The following is a 16,214-nucleotide window of genomic DNA, read 5'->3' on the forward strand; positions in this document are numbered from 1 at the left end:
CCCATAGAGAAGTCCAGTTTGGCCAACCTTGCACTTGAAGCCAAAATGCATCGCCTGTGTCATTTTCTGTCACTTAGCTTTCACCCTGCTCTTCACGGAACAAATTAAGCTTGATTTTGAGGACCCTCTACCAAGGGTATGATGGGATAAAGTAGCCAACATGACATTCTGCCTTAGAGCTGAAGCTTTGCTATTCATTTCATTTTTTTTTGTTCCATTTCTTTATTTGAGTTTCTTCTTATGCTTAATCTGTATTTTTCTTAGAGGCCTATGAAAAATTTGGTGAAAAAATGTTGCTGCTGCAGTGCAGGCATGAAGTCTCTTTTCCTAAGATAGACAATTTGGTGAGTATTTTCATTCATTTTTCCCAATATATACTAGCTCTCAAACTAGATATTGCCAGCAGTACCTTCAGGAGCACAAATCACTAAGCAAATACATCAGAAGAACAGAGGAACACCCAGGAGAGCGTGCACAGCCGTGGAGGGTGGGCATAGCCGTGGAGAGCGGGCACGTGCAGCTGTGGAGGGTGGGCATAGCTGTGCTGCTTCACCGCAGTCATCAGGACTGTTAGTTTTAACTCAAAAAATAAGTGCTGTAGACTTTTATCCAATCATGAACTTCTACAGATAAAAGGGATCTTAAAAACCATCCAACATAATATATTAATTTTACAAAAGAGAAAGTTGGTGGCCTTGTATATTTGCAAAACAAAAGGCCACATCTTTCTAGGGCGGCACCTGTGGCTCAGTGGGTAGGGTGCCGGCCCCATATACCAAGGGTGGCGGGTTCAAACCCTGCTCCGGCCAAAACTGCAACAAAAAATAGCCAGGCATTGTGGTGGGCACCTGTAGTCCCAGCTATTCAAGAAGCTGAGGCAAAAGAATCCCCTAAACCCAGGAGTGGAGGTTGCTGTGAGCTGTGACGCCACAGCACTCTACCGAGGGCGATAGAATGAGACTCTGTCTCCAAAAAATAAAAAAACAAAAAGGCACATCTTTCTACATGAGTGTGCCACATTATCAGAAATCACTGTGGCCAGGCATGGCACTCATGCCTATAATCCCAGTGCTCTGGGAGGCTGAGGCAGGTGGATTGCTTGAGCTCAGGAATTGGAGACCAGCCTGGGCAAAATGAGACCCTGTCTTTACTAAAAATATGAAAACCAATCAGTGTTGTAGTGGATACCTGTAGTCCCAGCTACCTGGGAAGCTGAGGCTGAGGCAAATGGCTCGCTTATGCCCAAGAGTTTGAGATGGCTGTGAGCTATAATGATGACACAGCACTCTAGCCCTGGGCACAGAGTGAGACTCTGCCTCAAAAAAAAGTCACTTTGACAGCTGCTGTAGAGTCGAAATGAATATCAGGCAAGAGAGAAATCAAACATCCAAACATTCCCTCAAAACCTTGGGCCATGATCTTAGAAACATTTAGAAATGAAAGGCTTCACAGTAGTTTCTTCACGGGCTCCTTGTGTTGTTGTAGCCTGTACTAAACACTCCAGTTTCAGCTGTTATTTTTAATTCTCTGTGATGTTATAATTCTGAAAATCTTTAGCCAGTAGGAAAGTTATGTGCATGTTACTGCCTCCTTTGTTTAACTGCAGTCTCTCAATTTTTCTAATATACAAAAGATAACAGATTCTACCTATGATTTGGGGAAAATTCAGTTGTAACCACGCCTAGGTGTCCTTTAATTGCATTGCTGTCCTACAGGGAGTGAGACAGGGCCAAGCACTGGCTCTAGTCATGGCTGGGGGCAGAGGGGGTAGACGGTTATGCCCAGAAAAGGAAAAAACAAAAGAACGAGCCCTACAAGGGGTCCACATGCTGGTTACTATGCTAGGAACTGGGCTGTATCTGATTTATCATGAAAATGAATGATTCGGATGAAAACCTTTATTTTTCTCTGCAAATAGAAACAGTTCTCTTAAGGAATTACCCAATTAAGTGCTTCAGAATAAACCTTGTTCAAAGAAGTAAATCTGGTCTTAGTTTTACAAGCCTTGAACAATTGACTACATTAGGGTAAATGAAATCCATAACAACAATCTTCAAATTTCACGAGTCTATAGTTTCAACCTTTCCTCTATAGTTTAATCAAGTATCCAACAAAGAGATACATTTACATTTCTGCCTATTTATTCCTATTTTGCTGACCAGACCTTGAGCAGAGTGATTTTTTTCTTTTTTTTTTTTTGAGACAGAGTCTCACTTTGTTGCCCTGGGTAGAGTGCCATGGCATCATAGCTCACAGCAACCTCAAACTCTTGGGCTGAAGCCTCCCAAGTAGCTGGGACTGCAGGCTAAACACCACAACGCCTGGCTTTTTTTTTTTTTTTTTTTTTTGCAGTTATCATTGTTGTTTTAGCTGGCCCAGGCCGGGTTCGAACCCACCAGCCTCAGTGTATGTGGCCGGCACCCTATCCACTGAGCTGCCCAGCAGAAGTAATTTTTAAGGGGAAAAATGATGATAGAAACAACAGGAGAGAAACAAGGAAAAACAGGGTTCTGAAATATTCCAGTTTATTTAATTGACCTCTATACAGTGGAATGTTGTCAATAGCATCTTAGAAAGTGGCATAATATCCAGATTTTGGAGTGTGCTCTCACTGAAATTGAGATTATTCTGTGCAGCGAATGTAGCTGGACATTGCTATGCCTTTCTAACCTAGCAACTAAAACTCAAATCCATCAATATTCCTGTTTTTCCGGTAACTTCCTAATGTAATATTCTAGTGCTACATATTTTTCTAGTTCTCTTTCCTCTTTGTATTTCCTTTTTAATCTGATCCTTTTGGTACTTTGGAATGGTACCAAGTAATAACTATCTTAATAGTCTCTTAACATAACATAAAAACGCCAGCAGGGTTCAGACTATTTCTGTGCTATCCTTGACAGACAAGTGGGCTGGTACAGAAATAAGTTCAGAGTGCCCTAAGTATAATTATTTTGCAGTTCAAAATTAAATTTAGCTTTGTATTCCAGGTACCAAGAGGAGAAATGAAGATTTTCCTGGTCTTTCTAGGTCTGCTTGGTAATTCCCTTGCTATGCCGGTGAGTACGTTTTAAATGCAAGGCCTTTCCTTTGTGTTCTGCTATTGCGTAGCTTAGAGAAAGCCATAGAGCTTATTTCAACTGAAGTTGTCACTGGTCACTGACATTCTCTCACTTCCAGATGCACATGCCCCAGATGCACATGCCCCGCATGCCGGGATTTAGCAGTAAAAGTGAGGAGGTACGTATGTTCAGTCGTAGGGCACAGCTTTCCCGAGTCCTAGCCTAGAAGTTCATAAAATAGGAGAATATCTCATGAAAAAGGTAAAGAGAGGGAGAGCTTAAAGTCTTAAACTCAGGAGGCTGAAGCAGGAAGCTCCCTTGAGTGCAGGAGTTGGAGGCTGCAGTGAGCTGGAACCGTGCCACTGCATCCCAGCCTGGGTGACAGCGCAAACCCCATCTCTAAAAACAGTAAGTGAACAAATGAGAAAGTCTTAAACTCTCAAAGCAAGGCAAAGTAGTCATTTCTCCACCATCATCCGACCCACGTGCTTCAGTGTTCACATTTAAGATAAATGCGGATTATGTGAAAATCTAATTGATGTTAGCTTCTTTGATAACCAGCTATTTGTACCAAGAGTTATTAGAAGGTAGATGCTGAAAAATACAAATATCTTTTAAGTGACTCAAATCCAGGACCATTAATCAAATTCAATACCCATCAGAAAGAAGAATCATCTTGTCAAGTAATTATTACATCCTCAAATCCTGAACTCCAAAAGAGTAGGACATTCAAAAACTTCCATGTAGACCAGACTTTCTTTGTGTGTGTGTGAGAGACAGAGTCTCAAGCTGTCACCCTGGGTAGAGTGCAGTGGCGTCACAGCTCACAGCAACCTCAAACTCTTGGGCTTAAGCGATTCTCTTGCCTCAGCCTCCCAGTAGCTAGGAATACAGGTGTCTGCCACAACGCCCAGCTATTTTTTTTTTTTTTTTGGTTGCAGTTGTCATTGTTTTTTTTTTTGTTTGTTTGTTTTTTGCAGTTTGGCCGGGGCTGGGTTCGAACCCGCCACTCTTGGCACATGGGGCCGGCCCCCTACTCACTGAGCCACAGGCGCCACCCATCATTGTTGTTTAGCAGGCCTGGGCTGGGTTCCAATCCGCTACCCTTGGTGTACGTGGCCGGCTGCCTGCCACCCAGACTTTCATTTTCTACAATTTTATATTGATTCTCCTCAAAATAAAATTCTGACTTAAAAATTACAGTGCTGTAGAAGTATCTTTAATTGTATATGTATTTTAAATTCATGCACAGCTCATAAAAGAAATTATGACTGCTGTGCCTTAAAATCAGAAATTTAACTTGTTTCCTACAAATCGGGTGGGTTGGAGGAGGCACTGATTGGGTCCCTGGATTCCTGTCGTTACAGATGATGCGTTACGGCCAGTTCAGCTTCATGAACTTCCCACATGTAAGTTCCTCTTTTGCTGTTTCTGCCAATTTCTTGTTTCTATCCAGAAAGCTCCATCATAAGGCTTTTTGTAGCTAATAAGACACTGATCTACGCATATAATCACAATGTAATCATTTAAGCGTTCTGATGAGAGAAAAAAACTTTTACATTTTCTCTCACGCCAAATTTTATCCTTATTCATTGATCTTACAATGTAAATCAAAATAATTTGTTATAATTACAAGACAGATTGGAGATGTATGTGTGTTTGTATATATATCTTGGTGATATATCTCCAAGAAAAAAAGGTTCTGGAAAAATGTCACCCAAGAGTTCACAAATAATGATAACAAAAACTGTATAATAAACACTGGGAGGGATAAATTTTATTTGGAATATCTTGAAAGATAATGCTAAAATTACAAAATGAGTGTTTTATGTTATTTAAATGCATGTAGGTTATTCTTGTCACTGTGTGCTAATTCTCAGAACAAACCAACAAGGAATCAACTATCAGTTGGATCCTTTGGCATAATTTTTCCAAGAAAATCACATAATAGCACAATAATTCCACACGTCACTTCTGACTTCCATGGCATAATCATGAGAGCTATGTTGAGGGAAAATCAAGGACGACTTCATCCATTTTCTCTTAATCCTTTTTATTCATCTCATTCTCCTTTAAATCTTCTTGCCTAAAATCATCATCACTGCCAATTTTCTCTTCCTCAATTCTTGGTTGGCCCAACTTTTTCGAATCCTTATTCTTGGTTTTAGTGACTTTGCCTTTGATTTGAAATTCTGCACCTTGAGGCAAGATTTGCAGTTTGTCTCCCTCAGTCCTCACATCATGGGCACCTCATCCACTAGATAGCAAGAGGCTAATGAATGAGGGTGAGGACAGAGGCAGGTGTTAAATCAAGGAGGAAATGTCTGAATGGGAATTGATGCCATAAGACCTGAATCATAAATTATCCTAAATCCATAAATCAGCATTATAGCTATTTTTTGCTTCCCTGCCCAGTCTTGTAATTGGGGGGATTTGATAATGAAAACAGAATTAGTGAGGATCTCTCCATAACCAAGCAGCCCAGCCACCGTGTTGGTGTATTCACACTGATGGAATTTTTATTTTCTTTTTTTCTTTATACTCTCACTTCCTTTGCCTTGCTTTTGTTTTTTCTCCTTTGTATTCAGCCCTATGACAAGTCACATGGGTTCTAAACTTGCCATCAAATCCTCCCTAACCTGACTGTACACGTCTTACCTGAGTCAGGGTTTCAGAGTTAGAAAATCATCAAATTCTCAAAGTGAAATTTCTCAACTTATTTTGCCTTTTGATTTGGTTAGTTGTTTGGCTGTCTAGAAGACTTAAGTTCTTCTAGAATAAGACAACATTTAAAGAGATTCCAGCTAAAGATCTTGAAGCTTCTATTACTGAGTCAAGTTCCACAGGGTTGTTAAAATCCTTGGCTGATGTTCAGAGGCTGACATGGGAGGGAGGGGGGTCTGAGTCACGCCCTGCAGTCTCAGCCCCCCAGTCTGTCCCACCCCCATAGTGTCAGCGCCCCAGTCTGTCTCACACCCATAGTGTCAGCCCCCCCAGTCTGTCCCACCCCCACAGTGTCAGCGCCCCAGTCTGTCTCACACCCACAGTCTCAGCCCCCCCAGGCTGTCCCACCCCCACAGTCTCAGCCCCCCCAGGCTGTCCCACCCCCACAGTCTCAGCCCCCCCAGGCTGTCCCACCCCCACAGTCTCAGCCCCCCCAGGCTGTCCCACACCCACAGTCTCAGCCCCCCCAGGCTGTCCCACACCCACAGTCTCAGCCCCCCCAGGCTGTCCCACCCCCACAGTCTCAGCCCCCCCAGGCTGTCCCACCCCCACAGTCTCAGCCCCCCCAGGCTGTCCCACCCCCACAGTCTCAGCCCCCCCAGGCTGTCCCACCCCCACAGTCTCAGCCCCCCCAGGCTGTCCCACCCCCACAGTCTCAGCCCCCCAGGCTGTCCCACCCCCATAGTGTCAGCCCCCCAGTCTGTCTCACACCCACAGTCTCAGCCCCCCAGTCTGTCTCACACCCACAGTCTCAGCCCCCCCAGGCTGTCCCACCCCCACAGTCTCAGCCCCCCAGGCTGTCCCACCCCCACAGTCTCAGCCCCCCCAGGCTGTCCCACACCCACAGTCTCAGCCCCCCCAGGCTGTCCCACCCCCACAGTCTCAGCCCCCCCAGGCTGTCCCACCCCCACAGTCTCAGCCCCCCCAGGCTGTCCCACCCCCACAGTCTCAGCCCCCCCAGGCTGTCCCACCCCCACAGTCTCAGCCCCCCCAGGCTGTCCCACCCCCACAGTCTCAGCCCCCCAGGCTGTCCCACCCCCATAGTGTCAGCCCCCCAGTCTGTCCCCCACCCCCAGTCTCACACCTGCGCCACCCTTGCAGATGGCGCACCTCGGCCGGGCCTACGGGAACGGTCTGCAGCCCCCACAGCAGTTCCCGCAGTACCAGGTGCCCATGTGGCCTCAGCCCCCGCCCAGGACGTGGCCGCCACACGGACCCTCGGCGCCCAAACGCCAGAACAAGACTGACCAAACCCCGGAGGCCCATAAACCCAACCAGACTCAGCCAAAAAAGACACCACAAAAGCGGCCTTTGAAGCAGCCGCCGCATGACATGCCGGAGCCCAAGGAAGAAGGGCAGACCCCTCAGGTGAGGCTGGTCCAGAAACCCCCCGGGCCGGAGTCACCCGTGTCCTCGGAGGGCCTGGGGGGACGTGCGCCCCCACACGTGCTCCCCGGACCCCCCGGACCCCCCCGGCACTGCTATGTGCTGTTTTGTTTTTACACTTACCCAAAACTGCATGGCACTCAACTCCAGCTTCCTTTGATTCAAAATTACCTAAAAATTGTTGCCCTCTAGAAGCTCCTTCTAAGATCCACAGGCAAAGTGGTGTGATAGCAGGAGCGGTAACCTGGGGGTCGAGAAACAAAGGTTCAAGTTCTGCCCTGACCCTTATTAGTTGTGAGATCTTGAACAAACCGCTTCACCTTCCTAGATTTGTTTCCCGTGAGTAAACTAAACGGTTTCTGAGTCTCTTCCAGATCTAAGCTTTGATGATATGAAGTATAGCTCTGGAATTAACAGTGCTGCCCGCACACCCGGAGGGCACAGTCCGGTCCTGCTAAGAGACAGGGGTACAGACGGTTTCTCACGCCCTCACCCAGGGCGGTGCTTCAAAAACCCTGACTTTTAGTCAGTTAATATCTATTATCAGACGCTACTATACACGTGGGGAGTATATAATTGAATGAAAAGCTACTCCTGGGTTTGAATACTGGTTCCAGCCACTCACTAGCTATGAGACTTTGGGCAAGTGACTTGACTGCTCCGAACTTAATATTCTTAATTTTTGAATGGGGGAAGTAATAGTAGGCATCCCCTGTAGTTGTGTGAGGATGAAATGAGTTTAGCAACAAAACGCTGAGCACAGTGCCTAGGGCTGTGCTCCGTAATACTAATTGTTATTATCATGATCATCTTTGCTCTTAAAAAAAAAAAAAAAATGCAGTTTGATGCAGAGAGTCCTAGACATCAGTTTCTACTGTATGTAGCTGGTTTGTTTGACTCTTTATCTTCTCAATTCCACATCACTCTCTCTCCCCTCCAGGCCTTCTCTCCCTTCAGCAATGGGCTCTTCCCCTACCCTCCACCTCCATGGCACATCCCACAGGTGAGGATTTTTGTACACTAAAAGTGAAAAATAATATCAGTATGTTATATTTTACATTAAGGTAAGTTCATACAATGGAATGGAATGCCGTATCCCAATCAGTAGAGAGTCTGGAGCAAAATCCTCACGTCAGTAATCACGCAGGAAAAAAAAGTAATTTTTGAATGAATTTTATACCCAACTGGTGACATGAACGCAACCTAAATTACCAGATACTAATTAAAAACTTAGTTAATAAATTAATCTTAAAAGGTTGGGCTACTTCTTTGCTATTGCTCTGCTGCCTTACAAGATTGGAAAACATCTTATCCTCATTTAATATAATGGGGAAATGGGGACAGAATGAAGTTCGAAAATGACAAGGTAAGCTATGAACAGGCTAAGATATTCCATCATATCCTATTGTTTCTAGGCATAGATACATCATTGTAAATAGTCTTGCAAAATATTACTTACAAGAATGCTTCAAGAATCATTGAAACAGGGGTAGCGCCCATGGCTCAAGGAGTAGGGCACCGGCCCCATGTACCAGAGGTGGCAGGTACTGCAAAAAATAAATAAATAAATAAGGTAGTGATTTAAAAAAAAAAAAAAAAGAATCATTAAAACATAATACTGAAATTATACCATAAGCATTCAAAATAATGGAAGCCCAAATAAATTTTTTACGTAAGGAAATATTAAAGGCCAATTGTTGTTAAACAAACAAAACAATAAATATTTGATGACAGTTCATTCTGCTGTGGCATAGCTTTTCTCTTTTTAACCCTGTAACCAAGAAGGGCTTTTTATCAGCGAGGAACAATATGTTTCAAAGAGTAAAACGTCAGGAGTTTTTTTCTTTAAGACTGACTTCTATTTACTGGCCATACTGGATAAGGAAACGAAGTACCAGGGAAAGATTTTAAAAGCAGATAAACAGGCGGGGATGGCTCATGCCTGTAATCCTAGCACTCCAGGAGGCCAAGGTGGGTGGATCACTTGAGCTCAGGAGTTTGAGAACAGCCTGAGCAAGAGTGAGGTCCCATCTCTATTAAAAATTGAAAAAATAAATAAATAAATAAATGTAGAAAAACCAACCAGATGTTGTGGCAGACACCTGTAATCCTAGCTATTCGGGAGGCTTAGGCAAGAGTTACCAATTGAGCCCAGGAGTTTAAGGTTTCTGTGAGCTATGAAGACACCATGGCACTCAGGACACAGAGTGAGACTCTATCTCAAAAAATGTTTTAAAAGTTAAATTTTTTTTATTTAATTTTAATTTTATTTTCTTATTTTTAATTGACAAAGAATAGCTGTATAAATTTATGTGGTATGATTGATGTTTTGATGTATGTATATGTTATGGAAGGCTTAAATCAAGAACATTAACATACCAATTATCTCACATACTTTTTCCTTGTGGTATGGACATTTAAAATCTGTTCTTAAAAGTTAAATTTAAAAGAGGAGACAAACACAATTCTCATGCTGGAATAACTATTAATCTCATCTACACAGAATTTCTTGAAAGTTCACAGGAATCAAATCACTTTTCTAAACCTTCCCACTGGGTAGCCATCCCTAAGCAGAAACTCAGCTTCCAAGTTTGATGAGGAAAATTAGTCTTGTTCACATAAAAATGTTACGGTAACACTCTAAGAAGGATTGTCAGTTTGTCAACCCTAAATATGAAGCGAGCTTCTGAAAGTAACATCATCATTTAATCTTTATTATAAGATGTTCTAATATGGATATTTGGATCCTAACGGCACTCTGTGTCTGTCACACATGTGTGGGAGGCAGAGTGATTTGTAGGGATACAGCCATACAGCATGTTTTAAGGAAGATAGTCTAGGATTCAGCTGAAGCCTTTGTATTAATATTCACCAAAGTTCAGTACTGGATCCTAACTCTTAGCCAGACTGAGATAGCCAGTGACTCAGAGGCTAACACCTCACAGTGCTGACTCACCCAGTCACTAGCTGGGGCTACTTTTAGAGATTGGGGTCTCACAGAGGGGTAGGTAGCACAGAGAATGACTCTCCTCTGTGCTCACTGCGTCCTTCACTTTTCAGAGGGGACCTCCACCAGGCTACGGGCGCCCGCCAGTCAGCAATGAAGAAGGAGGGGTAAGTGCTGCCTTCCTGGTTAGGAATCTCAGTCCATTCATTCTGCTTTTCATCCACCTCTAATAAGAAAGTTAGGGGAGGGAGAAGTGAAGGGAGGGGTGCATTGATGGAGGGAGGGATAGTAGGGAGACCACCCTATGGAGCACATTGCAAGTACAAGTTGGATCTATCAGGTGTAGAACACAAATGCCTTAATGCTGTAATTGGTAAATGAGGTGAGAGCTATGTTGATTAGTAGGATGCAAGCACTCCAATTGGTACAAATAATCAACACATCGAATCCTATAATAGCATAAATATATTTGTGATCTATGTACAAATGACTTAATAAAAAATAAAAATTAAAAAAAGAGTATCGAAAAAAATGCAGCACATGAGCCTGTAGCTCAAGCTCCTGGGATTTTTGAAAAATAAAAAAGTGAAAGGAAACAGAGATCAGGCCAGTGACCTTGAGATTGGTCATGGGCTCCAGACAGTGATCAACACAGGCGGCTGTGTAGGAGCATCTTAGAATGTTGTCCTCAGAAGGAAATTCAGTGATTAGCTAACTTCTTCATAGTACAAATAAAATGAAGCCTGGAGAAGATAAATTACTACTCAGTTTCACCTACTGAATTACTAGATACCACACAAATGTCTAACTCACATGCTGACTGATGGGGCTCCTAATAACTAAATCACACATTAAACAAAAATGTATGAAGCATGCCCCACTGTGCTAGCTAAGGATGAGAAGCATTGTGTTTTCACTCAAAAACTTTACGTGGGAGAATCAAGTGGGAGAATCCCAGGGAAGTAGGCGACTGAGTGCAGAGGAATGATGATTGTGTCAGAAGTTGCTACTGCTGGGCAGCGCCTGGAGACAGGCCACATTCTGCCCAGGAAGTTAGGACCCAGATGGGAGCCATCCAGCTGAATCCTGAAGGAAGAGACAAGCTCGCCAGGACGGGCAAATGTGTAGGTGGAAGAAGTTTCAACACAAAGAAGCTGTGTTCAAACGTCGAAGCATATGGAGGGCAGAGAATTCAGAGAACTAATAGTAGTTGTGATTTGCAACTGGAAAAGGGCGGGGAGATGAGGTGGAATGTTACAGTTATAGCCCAGATGATGATAAAAAAACATTATTACTATTATGACGACCATTATATACTTCCTAGGCACTAAGTGCCAGGCACTGAGCTTTACTTATGATGCCTCTCTGCACCCTCATGACCATCTAAAAGGCAGTTATGTTACTGTTATCCCCACATTACAAATGAATGAGCTGAGGACAGCGGCATCGTGTTGCTCACACTGATGGAATGGGACTCAAACCCACCGTTTAGCACCACGCTGGGCGGCTTTGTATGCTATGCTAAAGGGGTCAGGGTTGATCTCAGTAAGGAGAACTTTAAATACATATTTAAAGAGGAAAGTGGCAGAATTTCCACATCCCCCACCTCTGATGGCAGCAGAGAGGCAAGATTAGAGGAGAGTAAGATTATACAGAGACCAGCCAGGAAGAAAAGTTTTGAAGCCATCTAGGGCACTGCAGATGACAGAAGAGGGGACAGGCTGAAAGTTTAGATTTTATGGGACTGTGTCATTAATTATCTGGGGAAATAAGGGAGAGAGCAGGAACTTGGGAAACCAGGTAGACAGTGGAGAATGTTGCTTAAATATTGAATGTCAGAGGAGCTTTGAGGGGCGAGGAGCCCAGCATTGGGCTTCCTGTCGGAATTGCTCGTGGAGTCTTCCTCAGGGCAACCCTGTTGCCTTGCCAGAACTGAGAGCGACGCCTTTTGGAGGCATTTCACGTGTCAACACACTTAAAGCAGAGCATGCATGAAGCTTCTATTGCTGAGTCAAGTCCCACGGGGTTGTTAAACTCCTTGGCTGATGCATTAGCATGCAATAGATTGCTTAGGGCAGGTGTGTAAATGAGAACAGAAAAATGAGGATAGACAATGGATTCCTTGATTAAAAACAACAACAACTCAGACTCAGTATTACCCCTAAAGAGAGAAAGCTGAATAGGAGTGATCACCAAGAGCACCAGAGGAGATAGCCAGAGGGAGAGGGTGGGGGACCCCAGAGGAATCCACGTCCAGAAGGAAAGTGAGGCCAGTGGCCCTGAAAGAAGCGTGTGCTGGCAGGATGTCCCTCTCACAGTGGGACACAGTAACCGTTCATTTCCACCTTCTCTCCTGCAGAACCCCTACTTCGGATATTTTGGATATCATGGCTTTGGAGGTCGCCCACCATACTACTCAGAAGAGATGTTCGAACAAGATTTTGAAAAACCAAAAGAAGAAGATCCCCCTAAAGCCGAGAGTCCAGGCACAGAGCCCACAGCTAACACAACAGCCACAGCCACAGAGACTAATTCTACCCATCCGAGTCCCAGAGGGAGTCCGGGAGGAAATGACACCAACCCCACAGGAAACGGCGGCCTGGGGCCGAGCCCTGGGACCCCAAATGGGGTCACTCCACCCCCTGCGGTCAATGCTTCAGGCCAGGGGGTGCCAGGAAGTCAGAGCCCGTGGAGACCAAGTCAGCCAAATATTCGCGAGACTTACCCAAACCCCAATGTACGGCGTTTTCCTTCAGGAAGACAGTGGTATCCCACTGGCACTGCCATGGGCCATAGGCAGACGGGGACTTTTTTTAGAAATCAACAATTTCAAAGGGGTCCTCGGTGGAATTCCTTTGTGCAAGTAGCTCGTGCAGGAAACCCAACTTATCACAAAGCTTATCCTTCCACTTCAAGAGGCAATTATCCCAATTATTCAGGAAATCCAGCAAACATCAGAAGAAAGCCTCAGGAGCTAAATAAACACCCCCTGGGGGCCAGCACTGCTCCACTGGGTCCCAAACACGGCACTGTCAGCCCCAGTGAAAAAGTCCAGAATCCCAGGGAGAAGCCACTGGGCCAAAGGGAAAGAATAGTTGTTCCTACAAAGGATCCAACTGGGCCCTGGAGAAAGCCTCAACAGTACGGAGTTAATAAATCCAATTATAAACTGCCTCATCCCGAAAGAAGTACACCAATCCCAAATTTTAATTCTATTGATCAACGGGAAAACTCCTATCACCAAATAGGAGATTCCGCTAGACTCCCAAATTCTAATGGACAAACCCAAAGCCAAAATTTGCCCAAAGGGATTGTTTTAGAACCAAGAAGAATTCCGTATGAATCAGAAACTAACCAGCCAGAATTAAAGCACAGTACATATCAGCCTGTATACCCTGAGGAAATCCCTTCTACCACAAGGGAACGTTTTCCTCCTGGAAAAAACACTTGGAACCACCAAGAAATTTCTCCACCTTTTAAGGAGGATCCGGGGAGGCAGGAAGAACATTTGCCTCATCCTTCCCACAGTGCCAGAGGAGGCGTTTTCTACCCTGAGTATAACCCCTACCCTCCCCGGGAAAACTCCCCATACCTCAGGAGCAGTATGTGGGATGAGAGGGAGGATTCTCCCAATACTATGGGGCAGCAAGAAAATCCACTGTACCCCATAAATCCTCCAGACCAGAAAGGGACAGTCCCTTATAATGAAGAGGACCCAATCGATCCAACTGGAGATGAACCTTTTCCGGGACAAAATAGATGGGGTGAGGACCTGAGCTTTAAAGAAGGCCCAACAGCTCACTATGAAGGGGAGCGATACACCTCACATCAGCCCAAAGAGTATCTTCCCTACTCCCTAGATAATCCGCCAAAACCCAGGGAGGACTTTCCTTACAATGAACTTTATCCCTGGAGCCCAGATGATAATTTCCCCCAATATAATACGGCTCCTACTGTGTCACCACCTATAGAGAGCAGGGGCTATTACACCAACAGTGCCGCTGGACAGGAGGAAAGCACTTTGTTTCCTTCATGGAACTCTTGGGACCACAGGATTCAAGTCCAAGGACAGAAGGAAAGAGGACCATATTTTTACAGAAATTTCTGGGACCAGACAGTAAATTTACACAAAGCCCCAGCTAGTCCACCAGACCAGAAAGAGAACCATCCCTATTCCAATAACTCCCCTGCCGGGCTTCAGAAAAATCCAGTGTGGCGTGAAGGTGACAGTTGGAACTATGGCATGCAAATTACTAGGCTAAATTCACCAGAAAGAAAACAGGTGGCTTTCCCAGACTTAATTCCTCAAAGTTACCCATCACATCAAAAAGAAGCACATTTAGTTCACCTACACCAAAGAGGTCCCTGCTGCGCGGGTGGCCCCACAGGGCCCAAGGATGACCCACTGGCTCTACAAGACTACACTCCATCCTATGGCCTTGCGCCAGGGGAGAAGCAAGATGCCAGCCCGCTATATACAGAAGGGAGTCATGCCAAGCATGCCAGACACGTCATCACCCCAGCAAGTATTCTACCCGACCAAAGAAATAGCTCAGAGAAGAGACTGCCCGGGGAAAGCCAGAGCCCGAGTCCTGTTAGAGATGATGTGTCCGGTCTGAGGAGGAACACGCCATGTTCTTCAAAGAGGCCAGTGGGCCAGAGGGGAGTTGTGCCCTTTCCCGAAGCCAGTTCCCTTCAATCAAAGAGTACACCGTGTCTCAAAAGTGACCTTGGAGGAGATGGGAGCAAAGTTCTGGAACAAACTTTTGAAGACAACCAGCTCCATGGAAGAACAGTCGGCCTTACTCCTGAGCAGCTTGTTATTGGTGCCCCTGAAGAAGGCCCCAACCTAGAAGACATCCAGAGTGAGGTCCAGGGCAAGGACGGTGAGAGGCAGCTGCAAAGACCACCTCACGTCCTGCAGTTACCATGCTTTGGCTCCAAATCAGCAAAGCATCACTCTTCCAGCCCTGGGACCCCGTCTAGCAATGGAAGGCAAGGCCCATTTGATGGGGATCAAATTGTGACTACAGAAAATCCTGACACATTGCTAGAGGTAGCTCCCGGAGAGCAGTTTAGGAGTGTGAACGTAGACCCACTTGATGCAGATGAACACACTCCCTTTGAACCCCATCAGAGGGGGACCATCCCCCAGGACCAGCCACAAGACTGCTTACTACTTCAGGCCTAAGGAATCTCTCAGCCAAGCTTTCTTGGAGAAGAGAAGATAACTAATACTCTGCACAATCATTCCCAAACCTTTTTCATGAAAACTCAATTAAGAATCTGCCTTTTGGTGATCCTTAAGTTTTCCCCTCCTTGCAATAGGAGTAGTGGCCCAAGTGGAGCTAATGAGATTGGGTCTTTGGAGGTCACGGGGTCCAGCACTGTCCTAATCAGTTCAGAACCAAAAGGTCGTGGCCACCCTGCCATGTCTGGGTTAGTTTCTTTTTGCTTGCTAATTTCTCTTTTTTTTTCTCAATGTTCCACACTTGCAAACATTTCTGGGTTTGCAAGACTAAAAGGCAGATGACTTTCCACTTTACACCTGGAGATATAGCCTGAGCGTAGTCCTGGCACGCCTTTGGTGTATTTCTTGCACTGGTTTTGTCAGGTTTCCTTTCTGCTCGATATTCTCTTTGGGCATTTTCCTTCCACACGCACTCTTCTTACTTTTATCATTTCCTTTCCTGGCTTCCTTCCTTTTCTTTCTCCCTCTACCATTCGATATTTAGTTCTCTGTTTTTCCTGCTGCTCCCTCTAGCTCCCTGCCACTTACCACATATTAAGCTACGATTTTTAGCCAGCACTCATCTTCTCTTTGAGTCTGCGTCCCCCACCACGTCCTCCTCTCTGTTTGTCTTTCTGGGAGCCCCGACTGCTCTCCTCTCTTTAGTTTGTCTTTTCCCAGCTGCACCATTTCACGTCTTAAGACCACATGCACTTTTTCCCTTTTTGTAGCCCTTCTCTAAATTCTACCCTAATTTTTTCTTGACCTCACTTAACCGTCATCATAGGATATATTTCAGAAATAATAGACACTTAGAATTACATTCGTTTTTAATTATCTCATGGTCTGAACCAGGTAGAAACAGCAG

At 45.0% G+C, this 16,214-nt stretch overlaps 1 protein-coding gene across 1 annotated transcript; it reads left to right on the plus strand.

The window, feature by feature from the left end:
• Positions 1-290: 290 nt before the first annotated feature.
• ENAM (enamelin) lies at positions 291-15,307 on the plus strand. The gene is made up of 8 exons (XM_053596260.1): positions 291-344; positions 2,988-3,056; positions 3,193-3,237; positions 4,427-4,468; positions 6,885-7,151; positions 8,110-8,172; positions 10,230-10,283; positions 12,476-15,307. Exons 1-8 carry the CDS (start codon positions 291-293, stop codon positions 15,305-15,307), a joined length of 3,426 nt encoding a protein of 1,141 aa, XP_053452235.1.
• Positions 15,308-16,214: the final 907 nt, after the last annotated feature.

Source organism: Nycticebus coucang, chromosome 1 (assembly GCF_027406575.1).
Source record: "Nycticebus coucang isolate mNycCou1 chromosome 1, mNycCou1.pri, whole genome shotgun sequence".
NCBI lineage: Eukaryota > Metazoa > Chordata > Mammalia > Primates > Lorisidae > Nycticebus > Nycticebus coucang.

Bases quoted from the DNA above. Each gene is read 5' to 3' on its own strand.
- ENAM (XM_053596260.1), top strand. From the start codon at position 291: ATGTTGCTGCTGCAGTGCAGGCATGAAGTCTCTTTTCCTAAGATAGAC. The intron at 345-2,987 runs GTGAGTATTTTC...TTTGTATTCCAG, and splicing joins TTCCTAAGATAGACAATTTG to GTACCAAGAGGAGAAATGAA. The intron at 3,057-3,192 runs GTGAGTACGTTT...CACATGCCCCAG, and splicing joins GTAATTCCCTTGCTATGCCG to ATGCACATGCCCCGCATGCC.